The sequence below is a fragment of the Psammomys obesus genome, unplaced genomic scaffold (genome assembly GCF_907164565.1).
Source record: "Psammomys obesus unplaced genomic scaffold, mPsaObe1.curated_primary_1811, whole genome shotgun sequence".
Lineage (NCBI taxonomy): Eukaryota > Metazoa > Chordata > Mammalia > Rodentia > Muridae > Psammomys > Psammomys obesus.
The window spans coordinates 4,344,433-4,358,136 of record NW_026585587.1 but is presented as its reverse complement, the minus strand read 5'-3'; the positions used below and the strand labels follow the sequence as shown (position 1 = coordinate 4,358,136).

The 13,704-nt window shown below is 47.0% G+C and overlaps 1 protein-coding gene across 6 annotated transcripts in view; it reads left to right on the top strand.

Annotated features, from left to right (window-relative positions):
- Smyd3 (SET and MYND domain containing 3) overlaps window positions 1-13,704 on the top strand; it is a 522,086-nt gene that overhangs the window by 425,492 nt on the left and 82,890 nt on the right. For all 6 annotated transcript variants that reach the window (XM_055608843.1, XM_055608855.1, XM_055608861.1 and 3 more), the window contains one exon: window positions 11,361-11,448. In XM_055608843.1, the coding sequence (XP_055464818.1) occupies window positions 11,361-11,448 (88 nt within the window). The remainder of the gene's footprint in view (window positions 1-11,360; window positions 11,449-13,704) is intronic.

Genomic DNA, 13,704 nt, shown 5'->3' with positions numbered 1-13,704 from the left:
GAAAGAAAGAAAGAAAGAAAGAAAGAAAGAAAGAAAGAAAGAAAGAAAGAAAGAAAGAAAGAAAAGAAAGCAGGAAGAAAGGGCATTCCAGTTTATGAACATTTACTAGCATTGTTTTTGCTTTCAAAGTCATATGGAATATTAAATGGATAATAAAATGGTAATGGCTTGGGCCATATAATTTGGACACACAAAGAGTATGACCCAAAGAGAAAATAAAAAACAACCAGAGAATAAGATCTTCAAAGTTTCCTAAGGGGACACTACAGTACCTCTAGCACTGGGTACCCTGAGATGAGAACAGAAAATCACACCATCTTGTGTACCCCAAATGACATTTTAGGATATCCAAAATTTGATAAGGACCCATATCACAGCAATATAGTTTATATCTATACTGTTTGGAGCCAAAAAGATTTGATGTTGTCAGCCTGCCAGGTTCTAGTGAAAGATGCCCAGGACTCTGGCTCAGTGACTCTTTGGGGGCCTAGAATGTTCTGAGGATACACTTGAATCTGTACTTCCAGATCTCCCCACAAGTCCCAGCCGGTCCTGTGGGAGATGACTTGCCCTTCTCCAGCCTTTCTCTTCTTGTGTCATGGGGATACCTCCATTCACCCTTTCGGGATGTTTATGGAACTCCATCAGACCTCTGTCTGGAAGACTCTGCTAATAGTCACGCATGCTCGGTTTATAAGACGGGTACAAGAAAATGGAGGTGGGGGCAGGGTGCCAAACACAGCCAGAGCTTTTATCTTTGACATTACAAAGAGGTCCCTGGCCAAGGGCCAGACTGGAGTTTACGGGAATATAAAACGCAGACATGCGCTTTTTGTTGGTGGGGCGCCAGGAGGAAGGCGGGCTGTGCAGCCAGACAGCACTTCATTCCCGTGGGATGCTCCACTGCTGTATCTGGGTCCTGGTGGTTCTGAGCAGGGTCACTTGTGCCCATGAGCTGGGATGAAGAAGAGCTGTGCCATGTGCCTGGCCTCCTCTCCTCCCAAGGCCAAAAGAGTATGACCCTGCCAAGCCTATAGCCTGGGACTGACTGCCTTCTGCAGTGACCCCCTCCCCCTCAGCATCCCCCAGGAGCACCAGGCTCCAGAAGCAGATCTCTGCAGGAATTAATCGTTCTCATTGAAAGACAAAATAGATCTACCTTTAAGCAAAGTTTTGATGTTGTTTCCCTCAGACTTTGACACAATCCTCTTGAACGTTTTGCTCTTCTTTTGACACACGGTCTGAGGATTCTGATGCTGCCTCATGAAACATAAATAAGTTCTGGTGGATTTGTGTGCATTTCAGCTCTAAAATAAAATAAGAAAGAAAGACTAGGAGACTTCTGGATGCTGCACTAATGGATGTTGAGGCACAGCTTCTGATCCCTAGTGAAATAATTTTCTGTGGTCACTGCAGAGATGAGCTCCTCTAAAAGCATCTCTGGACCTGTATCCCAGGACCAGTTATCTGAAAATTGCTAGTGTGGACTCCAGCTAAACTCCCCACTTGTTTGGGGACCACAGGTTAAGTAATGTGATGTGCTTGTCTTAGGAGATAAGCGAATGCCATAAACTGCCTGGGTTTTGGATATCACCCCCTACTGATCATTCTACCCATGGACGTTAGAGGAACACGTGAATGAAGCAGGGTTGGTGGCATGTAGTGCCATGTTGAGCACAGCCTTTGTTCTGCGTCGTACGTGCTCTGTGCTCTGGCTGGGGTGGTGTGGGAGAAAACACAGCTTAAAATAGAATGAAGGGGCAAGAGGAAGGGAAGGGGTTTGCAATTTGCAGGACCACAGATGTCCAAAGTCTCTACTCTTAGACTCTAAGGACTCTCCTCAGGCACAGCAGACACCTACATAGGTGACCAATGGACTGGAACGATTAGTCTCCATCTCCATGGTAACCGTAATCAAGTTCTCACCTGGGGAAGCCGAACATCGCACTGGGTCTTGCGGCTGGTCAACAGCAGAGCTGAGAGCTGGACTCGGTGCTGCTGTCATGGTTCCCGGCGCACACCGCCTCGTGCATGTGATGTGTTATTGCTCACCTGTGTTATTTCAGTGTGGGGATCAAACCAAGGGCCTCACAGCCAGGCAAGGGCTCTCTCTGCAGCCAGCCACCCCTCACACGATTTTTAAATGTCTCTGGAGCAACTGTGGCTAGGCCGCCCTAACCTTCACCGTCAGGATGTTGCCCCTTAAAGCTAACTGGAATCTGTTCTGTCGTAGTTTAAGGCAATTTCCTGTCTGTTTGCCGAAGCGAGTGAAAGCAGCCGCTCCTGGAGAGGGACATAAAAAAAGATTAAGGAGACAAGGGCCGTGGTTTCAGTCTCCACTGAAATAAAACCTGTCCAGAAATGTGGGGGTGTGCTCTATCTTAATGGCAGCCTACGTTAGGATAGTTTTCCTGTAAAAATCTTTGCATTTTTCCCAGAGTCCCAAACCTCCCACCTCGTAGTGTTTACAGAGGGAGACTGGCAGGGCCCCGCTGGAGTTCTATGCGTTTACAGCTGCACAAGCCACCCATTTGATAGTTTCTCCACAAACGTGAAAAGAATCCGTTTGAATGAGCTTTTGCAAGCCAAGCCAGTAGCCTTCTGCTTCATGTAATCCCCGCCATGTATTCTCAGGCTCATATCTTTCCAGCGCGGGGAGGCGCCTCCTTAAACAGCCCCACATGACATTTAACTGCCTTTGCATGCCCGTTTCCTGCAAAGTGCCGCACGTAAAAGCCCATCTTCGGCAGCCTCCACCCGTGTGGCTCGCCTCTCAAACAGCCCTAACTCTGTAGATACTCTCTGTAAAGTCCCGTCGACCTGGTTTTATAGAAGCCGTTGAGCTTTCTCCGAGAAGGAGATGTCTTCTGTGGGGTGGGGAGGGAAGTCACGGGGTTGCCGATGTAAAAAGCTTTGGTGATTGTAGGAGCCCTGCTGTGACCTCCTGGAAGTTCTCTGTAGCTGGAGATTTAACCTTGAGCCTGAGGTTGGGTGCAGTGTGTTACCTTGTAACACCGTGTAGTTGCAATAGAACTGGTTTCTGCCAGAGTGAACAGCAAATGTGCATCTGCTCCCTAATGACTAATTGGAACACACAACGATTTGATTCTGTCTTAAGCTGAGAACATTCTTTCCTTTTCCTCCACATCCCTTCATGCCCACTCTGCCCATTGGCTACTCTTGAGGTTGATACAATCATGAATGCACTAGTTTTAGCCTTTTTCCATGTTATGAAAGAACCATTTTTCCCCAAAGTTAAATCTGAACTGCCTTATTCCTGCCAAAGGAAGTGGAAATCGGTTCCAGTCCATGTTTCCTGTTAATCATAAAGGTTTTTGAGTGAGCCTGTGTGTTAATCTATTAGTCCCAGTATGTTATCCATGAACCAAAGTGCTCCAGTCAAAGACACTAAAGATTAGACTGTTTCCATCCTGGTTTTTATTTCAGGACTCTGAGCCTCTCTCCAGAGCACGGGCACAATATTTGAACCGTATGCTACTTTTTTTTAAGAAGGGAAAGAAGGCTCCTTCTTCCTTTTAACACACTAGAATTATTGCATTACTAGGAAAGTTTATAAGTGTCCATTAATTTTCATTCCCATCCCAGCCTCCTCCTCTCTCTCCAATCAATCTAATTAGAGTTTAAGTGGGGATTGGATAACAGGAAATACAGGAAGGCAGATTGCCTTTCTCCTTTTCTTTTTCTTTTTTTAATAAGAACCATCTGAAATTAAGCTAGCACAGAGTTTCAACATCAGACTTTTGCAAACCAAGCGAGCGCAGCTGTTTGTGGCTTCCTGTTGCAATCTAGACCTGGATGGGCGCTTCTAATGCTTCATCTGGTGTGGCCAGTGGCCACTCCCCAAGGATATGTTTGTCTACCCATGCCAGGACCCCAAACTATTGAGAAAACTTGGCTGTCTCATTCATGGTGGCTACTGGCCCCTAGAAGGCATGGCATCTACTTTGAAACTAGAGGAAGCATCTGGGTAGTTGAATCCAGCCGAGTTGACTGGCCTCCTTTATGTGGTGGTGAGATTTTTGTGGAATCGTCGTCTGCTTTTACATTCGAGAAACCAACTCTGGAGTATCCGTTTAGCATCTGTGATCTGTGTAGCAGGGTTGTGTTTGGCCTTGATCCATCCAGGGAGGAGGGACTGGGAAACTCTGGGCAAGAGAGGTTGAAGTGGCTTAGGGTGATGTTTAGGTAGAAGCCAGGGAAGTTCACTGCGCCCACTGCCCAGCTGCTGTTGTTTGAGAGTATATAGATCCTAAGCCAGTGTGGGATTTCGTGAGCTGGCTGGTCACGTTTGGGTTCTAAATGATGGCTAGTGCCTGGTATGTGGCAAATACCACACTGCAGTGGGAACATACTCTTCTCCAACATAGTCATGGTGGTATAATATCAGACACGACTTATGGTAGAGTTATATGAAAAAAAAAAGCATCATTCAGTTTCCTTGGTTGTTATTCTCATTGTTGTCAAATTAAGTAATTGATGCTGTTCCTCCAGTACTCACAGTCACAGATCATATAAGTTAGCTTCGCTTTCCTTGCTCATCTGTTGTGTCACCAAACACTCTCTGAGTATCTTACCAAAAGGCACTGGGTAGCAGACCTGAGAGTTCTGGGATAGTTCAGAGACAGTTTGACTAGGTGACAAGTGACAGCATATTGTAGGAACTGCACAGAGTGGCTTCTGGGATTCAGTGGTCAGGCTGACCCAAGGACAGTGAGGGATGCCCCTGGGGAGTACAGTAAGGGCTGAGAACTAATGGGACAATGGGAAGGCAGCCACAATGGTGAGAGGTGGAGGCAGAGGGAGGATGAACACTTTCTCACTCCTGCAGCTCTGCAAGTAGAAGGTTCTGTCTGGGAAAGAAGGCACCAAACAGAAAGACAGGCCGGGGGGTGTACAGGGTACACAGGTGATGGGGAGGAGTGACTGATGGGTTTGGGGAGGGGGTGTATGAAGAGCTTAGCTGGTCAGGAAGGAAGGGCGGAGGGAAGGATACTCATTTGCCTGAGGGCAGCTGTCAGTCCAGCCCCCACGTAGCTATTTCTGCATTCTTACTGTTAGCTTGAAGACTGGCTGTTGAAGGGTTCCCAAGCTCTATGGGAGACTGGTCGCCAGGGGCAGGACATAGCTGGCTCTGCGCTGCCTCAGTCTCCAGAATGGTCCAGTGGGAGAAGGTCACAAGGTAGGGAAGCTGAGGGTAATGAAAAAGAAAGCTTCTAGGGACATTTCAAGAGCCAGCCCTAGGGGCTTTCTGGGCGAGCCTGTTCAAAGTTGATTAGTCAAGATTCTCTTGAAGATCAGAGCCTGACAGAATGACGATTTATATTAAAAGATAATTGATTAAATTAGATTATGTTATGTGGCTGGAAATATCTAGCAATGATTCTCTGGAACCAGCAAGAAAAGCCTGAAAGTTATTCAACCTACAAGGCCTGAAAGGTTCCTGAAAGCCACAGGTCTTCTGCCCACTTTGGAAACCAAAGGAGCTGGTACTAGTATCAGCGAAGGAATAAATAGCAGCAGCAGCAGCAACAACAGCAGCAGGAACAGCAGCAACAGCAGCAGCAGCAACAACAGGAGCAGCAGCAGCAGCAGAAACAACAGCAGCAGCAGCAGCAACAACACAACAGAGTAGATGACTTCACTAGTAAGAGTGAAGGTCAATCAAGCAAAGAAAAATTTTAAAAAATAATAATAAAATTAAAAAAAAATCTTTCTCCAATCCACCCTTTATCTGGGCTCCTGTAAGGAAGTGCCACCCGTATTTAGGGTGAATCTAAGAGCGCTGTCTCCTATTCTAGAGGACCCAGGTTCAATTCCCAGCACCCATATGGCAGCTTACAACTGTCTCTAATTCCAGTATCCAACACCCTCACACAGAGATGCAGATAAAACACCAAATAATAATAATAATAGTAATAATAGTAATAATAGTAATAATAATAATAATAATAATAATAATAATAATAAGAAGAAGAAGAAGAAGAAGAAGAAGAAGAAGAAGAAGAAGAAGAAGAAGAAGAAGAAGAACTTATTTGGTCTGTTTGCTTTTGCAATGCTATGGATGGAATCCAGTTCCAGGCACATATATGCTAGGCAAACTCTGCGCTGAGCTGTGTTTCTAGCCGATGTAATACAATTTGATACTTTAAATATGAAAGCACTAAATGAGTGTTTTTTTCCATCTTCTACAGGCCAATAAGGAAGGCTGTTTGTTTTACATTGAGTAGTAAATATAAGTTGTCCTGAGTGATTGCAAGTTTTGTTGATGTGTTTGGATAAGAAAAAAATAGAAATAAAGATGTATGTGTACTGATTTCATACTTCAGGATCGGGAGATATGAACATACTGGTTTTCCCTCATGTTTGTACACTGAAAAGAATAGAAGGCTTGCTTACGCTCTGCTTCTCTAACTGGCTTTTCTGTTCACATTCAAAAGTTCTTTATGTCCATACACATCTGAGTATTGTCCTACAATGTGGTGCTGGCTGAGGTGAGACCGACAGATCCCACTATGGACCCAGATGTGAGGAGCTCATAGGAGAAAAGTGAGTTAGGGACCCAGAGTCCAGACATGGTCCACACTGGGACATCCCAGCAAGTGTTAGATTCTGAGCTGTGAGCATGGCCTCCTACGGCCCCAGCACTAAGTCCCCTCATCATAGTGTTATGAGAGCACTATCAGAGACTCTGCTTTCGTCAAGTAAATAAAGGCTTAAGGTCAACCTCCAAGAACATGCTGGGTTCCTGGTGGCACATTTAGTTATAACTCCCACACGAAACTGCTTTGTCTGGGGCCACAGTCTTACCTACTTCATATACACATACTAGAGCTGTCTGGAGTCCACATTAGGGTTTTACTGTTTTTCGATTGCTTGTCAGGAACCATGGCTGAAGATCCTTTGGGTTTATCACCTCACAGACAATTTCGCCATTGAAGCAAGCCGAGAAGAAAGGCAACAACAAGAAAGGCCAGCCTGGCAGCCCTTAATCCTGCCTTGGCAGACAGGTAGAAGCCCTGCGGGTCTGTTCCTTGCCCTTCAGAACTGTCCAGGCACGGACATCCTACAAGTGTGCAAGCAGGAATGAGACATGTGCAAGAGACATCTAGACATCCCCAAGCCCACATTACCCCCTCCAGATCCACTTTAAGGTCATTCATGTGAGCTCTGTAATTTGTGAGTCTCTGTGCTAGGTGTTTGGGAGAGAAAGGAACAAAGAAGAGTTAAGATTTAGAAAACTAAAGACCTGTGTTTATCTTTAGAAAACTTATATTTAACCGTGGATGACACACAGCTGCAAACACTGCAGCCCACGGGTTCTGGGCCACATCGGCTTCATCACTCTTAGGTCTGCCCCTGCCTCAGCGTGTTACAATTTGCTGTCCTTATCTCTGTGACTTCTATCTCCTGCCCCTTCACCTCTTTCAGCCCTTCAGTGGACACTTCCTTTAAAGCTCTCCGCCACCCACAGGCCTCTCCTCTCCCCCGCTGTCTGTCCATCTCTTCTATGTAAGCACCATGGTTGGCTGAGTTTTTTTTTTTTTTTTCTGCTCTACCCAGTGCTTACAGCAGTTCCTAGTAGGCATTCTCTGCGTGTTAGTGGAGTTAATGAGTGGTCCAATTAATTAATTCAGGATTAGGGAGGGCCACATGCAGAGTTCTGATAGCCGGAAATCCAGTAGATGTGTGTGCTCAGCTTCTACTTGTTCATAACAACCAATCACTAACCAAGTGGCATAGAACAAGTACAGACTTCTATTTCACACCTATAGGTCAGAAGCCCAACTCTATCTCACTGCACGAGAATCCAAGCTTCCACTGACTGCAGGGGAGAATGTGCTTGCATACACACACACACACACACACACAGAGAGAGAGAGAGAGAGAGAGAGAGAGAGAGACAACTTCCAAGACTTCCTCTCCAGCCTCTCTCTTATACTTTTAAAGATTGCCATAATCATATTGGGCCCAATTGGGTAATCCAGAATAGTTCCTGGCTTTGCAGTTATCCTTAAAGAGCTCAGTCTCATCTACATCTCAGTCCCCTCTGCCGGGTAGCTTAGTGCCACGGGTTTTGGGCAGTCAGTGCATGGATCCCTTTGAGATCTGTTACTCTGCCCACTAGATGGATTGACAAGCAAGATGGTTTCCTTAGACTAGCAGTTCTCAACTTGTGGGTCGTAACTCCTTTGGCAAACCTCTATCTCCAAAAGTATTTACATTCTGATTGATAACAGAAGCAAAATTACAGTCATGAAGTACCAATGAAAAGAATTTTATGGTTGGGGGGAGGGTCATGACAACATGAGGAACTGTGGTAAAGGGTTGCGGCATTACGATGATTGAGAACCGCTTGCCTTAGAAGTGAAGACTGGAACTGCCAGGATATAAACCTAAAATGGGCACAATAAACATAAACATAAAATGGATGACTGTGGAGGCTAGAGGGAGAGGATGAGGTGGTCAGACTGAGACTTCAGGAGGTGCATGTGAGCTTGGAGCAAGAACGCAGAGGGAGGGTGCTGTGTGCCTCTCCACAGATACTCACCTCCCCCATCCTTTGTGTATGGAGAGAGCTGGGTTTGCCTGTGGGGTTTCCAAAGCAGCGTGCATGTGTGGGGTCAGAACCGCCCCCTGTTGCATGTTCTCATAGCACAGACAGAGAACAGATAAAGCCTTGGTTCACAGACACATAGCACTCACTTCTAACAAGCACAACATCGACCTCAGCTACACTTGGGCTCAGGGAACCCGTTCCCACAGTGGATCTGGCCGGGAATGCCCTGACCCTGGAGAGGCCTATTGACAATCTCCAGGAAAAAGATGGCAATCCTTCTCCTCACCATCACCCACCCTTGCCCATGACTCAACATCCCGGAGACATCTCCTAGACACCATGCAGAGCAATGTGGACGCTGGGTGATGGGCTGAATGGTGTCCTTGGCATGCTCCCATCCTGAGTGGCCTCTTTGCAGCAGCGCTGTCCCACAAGACATCCCGGGGCACAGCACTGTCCAGTGTGTGGCCACAAGCCCTTGAAACGTAGCTAGTACATCTGAGGAGCTGGGCTTTTCACTGCATGTTGTTTTAATCAACCTAGGTTGGAATGGTCACTCATGATGACAGGTACCTACCGTGTTGGATGGTGTAAGGAGGTAACAACTTGCTGAGCATGCCAGAGAGGATACAGGAAACCAACACAGCCTTTGGGGTTCAGACAGGTTTAAGCTTTGCTTCCATGATTTTGTAATTTTACTTTTTTTTTTTTTTTTTTTTTTTTTTTGGCAAATCATATAATCTTTCTGAATTGAGTTTTAGACTCAAAGTTTTATCCATGGTATACTGGGCATACTAGAGCTGAGAGTGGGCAGGGCAGGCAGGTACCATGTGACCTGACATGGAACACTGGGCCTGCAAGGGGGTGGAGGTGGGCAGTGACAGGTACCCGTGGCGTGAAGGGGAAGAGTGCTTTTTCTTGAAATTGAAGCCAGGCTTTCTTCCTGTTGCTTTTATCATTGCCCCAGTGTCCTACAGACCAGGGGCACCTCACTGTCTGGCCCCGGGTGGACTGTACCCACTGCCTACCCGTGAAAGCACCGGGGATGGCCTTGCCTGTGTAAGAGCTGTGTGGAGACGAATTGGGGCACTATTGCTAGCACACCTAGCACCATGCCAGTTACTCTGTACCCAGCACTCTGCTGCTGCTCGCTGGGCCACACTGACAAACTGGAAATGTCCAAGACCTGCTCACGAACTAAGAGAGCAGACATTGAATCGCTGATCGCTCGTCACCTTAATGGCTTTTTCCTTCAGTTTTTTTTTTTTTTCACATTTAAAAAAGATCATTAAAATGTAAAACTTTTTAATGTTAAGATATTCGTTTCTCTCTAACGTTTTGTGGAAGTCAGGATTGGTCTTCATGAGTATAATGTGTGCACGCGACTGTGTGTAGTTGTGCACGCCGGTGAGTGCTGGTATATTTGGAGTCCAGAAGAGGGGGCTGAGTCGCCCGGAGCTGGAGCTGCCGGTGGTTGTGAGCCGTCCAGCCTAGGTGCTGGGAACCAAACTCAAGTCCCTTAGGCGAACAGCAGGTGCTCTTAACGTGAGCCATCACTCCAGCCCCCAAATAACAGCTGTTTTTAAAAATCTCTTTCTCTTAGGCTTTTTAAAAACAGGCTTCTTGAAGCACAGTTCACATACTGCTCTGTTCACTTGGTTTACAACATACGATGAGTGGGGTTTAGTCGCTTTATAGAGTTGCACATCGTGGTCAGTTTTAGAACACCTTTATTATCTCTGAAGGAATCCCACCCATTAGTCATTCCCTGGCTCCCTCTAATTGCCCTCCCCCTAATCAACCACCAGTTCACCTTCTGCCTCTGGATTTCCCAGTCTGGGCATTTCATTTGAATGAAATCATGTAATGTATAGTCTTTTAGAGAGTCTTTTCTTTTGTTTTCATTTTATTTCAGTGTGTGTGTGTGTGTGTGTGTGTGTGTGTGTGTGTGTGCATGCACCTGCGCTCAGCAACTTGTAAGAGTCAGCTCTCTCCTTCCACCAGAAGGGTCTCAGGGCTTGAACTCAGGACATCTTTTACCTGCCATGTTCCCAGTCCAAAATGACTGGCTTCTTTCACTCAGAATAATGTGTTCAAGACTCATCCATGTTATAGCATATACTAATACTTGGCTAATTTTGTTATGAGTAAAATATTCCATTGTACCGGGCCTTTATCTGCCCACCCTCGGACAACGGACATCTCGTTGCATCCTCTTTGGCTAGTATGGACTGTGGGTATTTGTGCCCACGTTTTTGGTGGACACGGTCTCATTTCTTGTGGCTGCCTGCCTCAGAGTAGAACAGAGATGAGAATGCTGTTGCCAACGCTGTGGTGTGTTTCCGTGTTTGCTTGGAGCTTCCTAGCAAACCAGCCATGGCACAGCAGCAACACCGGAGCTTCGTTACACATTTTCTTGGCAGAAATGGTCAGGAGCACAAATAGGTCAATTGTTCGAGGCGCCGAGAAGCCCGTTTTTCACAGCCATGCCACTTCCTGTACATGCCCACCTGTGGAGCATCAGTTCCTCAGCTCTTCTGCACCCTGATGACACCTCCAGTTCCCTCTGTATACAGTCAGAGCTGTGTGGCTGGCTAGAAGGCGGCGTCTCACTGTGGTTTTGAGTTGAATTTTCCTAATGATTAATGATGCCGGGTGTGTTTTCATTTGCTTGTAGGCCATCTGTTTGTCTTTCTTGGAGAAATTCGTGTTCAAATCCTTTGCCCGTGTTTTAATTGGGCCATTTGTCTTCTTTCCCTGTCTCCCCGTTTGGCCCAAGCAGGATGCTGACATGCTGACAGGTGATGAGCAAATATGGAAGGAGGTTCAGGAGTCGCTGAAGAAAATTGAAGAGCTGAAGGCACACTGGAGTATCCTTTACCTGTGGGCCGGGCCGCACTGGTGGTTGCTGCCCTACTGGGAGCTTGGTGTCACTGGTGCCAGGGCAAGGTCTGAAAGCTCAATCGCTACATCTGGGCCCAGCTGGCAGTGTGGGGACCCACCCAGGCACAGATCAGCACAGATACCCTAAATCCCTTACCTCCAGCTAACACTGTGGCCCAGTAATAGCAGAAAGGTAAGTTGTAGGATTTTTGTTTTATTTTCTCCTCCTTCTCTTCCTCCTGCTCTTCCTCCTCCCCCGCCCCCTTCCTCTTTATTTATGCGCAAAAGGTAAAACTCATAGGCCCCCTTCCTCCTACAACTACTTTAGCTTCTGGAAAAGAATGTTAGACTCCTTATCATTGAAAACCACATGACATGCTGCTGGTGATGTCCAGCCGCAGAGGAGGAATGAAACTGCCGTAAATGGGCACAGAGTTAGTTTTTAATTGCAGAGTGGCCGAAAATGGTGTTAAGCAGAGTAGCATGGCTAGATGGGCACAGACCCTGCTCTGGTGGCCTGAACTAATTCCCAAGTGATTTCACTCCCCAGTCTGTCCGTCTCCACCTTCCTATAGTCATTAGGATCATTTGAAAGAAAGCACCCATCTTTCCCTTGGGCCCTCCCTGGTACAGAGCTCAGCACCTCAGTGGGAAACTGGTTATAATAGACACCACAGTACCAGGGACAAACATCAGAGCAGAGAGACATCCGCATCAACTAACTCAGTTAAAATTGTTCCTCCCTGTCCACCCCCTGGAGCAGTTTACATGAGAAGTTTTGCCTTGTTTGCCAGGAGATGGTTGCCAGTATTGTGGAGGGAGGTTGGCATGAAGTCCTTTCCTGCTTGGTGAGGAGGGTGTGGATGTGTTCCTGCGAGTGGGTACAGAATAGCACATCTGGTTTCCACTTGTAAGACTTCCCACCTCAGCCTTGTGATGAGGCAGAGCACGTTCTGGAAATGAGCAGACAAGTAACAATGGGAACCCAGCGAACGATGTTACAATATGGCTCAGGCCTTGCCACAGAAATGTCTGGCATTGTGTAAGAGACAGCCATTCCTCCTGACAGTTTGTCAAACATCTAATCCTGGAATGAAAAGCCACAGAGGTTAGCACGGCAATCTGTTTCAAAATCAGTGCATTGTCTAAGAAACCGCTTCCCCCGACCTCTGGAGGATTCCTTCAGCAAACTTGAAACATCCACCTCACATGAATGCAAAAGAAAATCACCAACTGTCAATAACTCCCAATTACTGTCTTTGGTACATGAATCCCTTCTGGGATCAGAGCCAGGACACACCCTAAGAGGTGACATAAAGGGCCTCAGCTTGACATTCTCCCTAAGGAAATGGTGTTCCAGGGTAAGCCTTTTGTGCCTCAGCTGAGAGAAGCATCTCTCCTTGGGAGGTTCATAGATCCCCCATTCCCAGGAGGACTCGCCGATGTTTTGTAAGCAGTGCTCTGCCGGCACAGTCAGCAGAAAGGTGGCTTTTGCTTGGGGAGAGGGGTGAAAAAACATTCCCTACGTGGGCTGTCTGCTCAGGGTGCTGCCTGCTGAGTTAGGACCCCGGTGATGAGGGCTTGAGTCAAGGCTTAGGTGCAGTGTGTGGAATTCGGGGCTGTGAAGAGACAGGGTTCTCCGCCCTACCTGCCTTCACCCTCTCCCTTCAGCCTGTCACGCTCAGGGCTTGTGACAGGAAGGAAGAAGAAAGGCACTCACATCTCTGCCGTGTGCTTTGCATATCCCAGTAAACCTTCCAACCATATTCACGACACCCACAACTCCGCCCGGCTCATGAGAGGATGCAAAAGTATCCCTCCTCCCCCATTTTTAGATATATTATCTGATTTGATTTGTCCTGAGACTGGCTTTTTATTTTCAGCCTACTTCGAAGCATTTGACTTTCTAAAAGCTCCATCTCCGACAGAAGATAGAACTAGCTTATGCTTGAACCAAGCTTTAATTGACGATAAAGAGCTACACCGTTTCCTCCATAGTTTGAAATCTTCAGACGTTTTTCCCCAAGTGGAATTCTAACATCAGAGCAGAAGAGTATAGAACTGCAGTGGTGGGCAGGGTGGGTCGCCAGGGGAGGAGGGGGACACCCAGACTCAACACAGCAGGGGAGCAGAGAAGCTGTGCGAAGGCACACGCGCATGCAACTCCAGCTGTGCGGTGAAGGAAGCCATGTCCTCGGTCTTCCAGCCGCCTCTGTAAGCGGGTGGGGACATCAGTCTGCAAA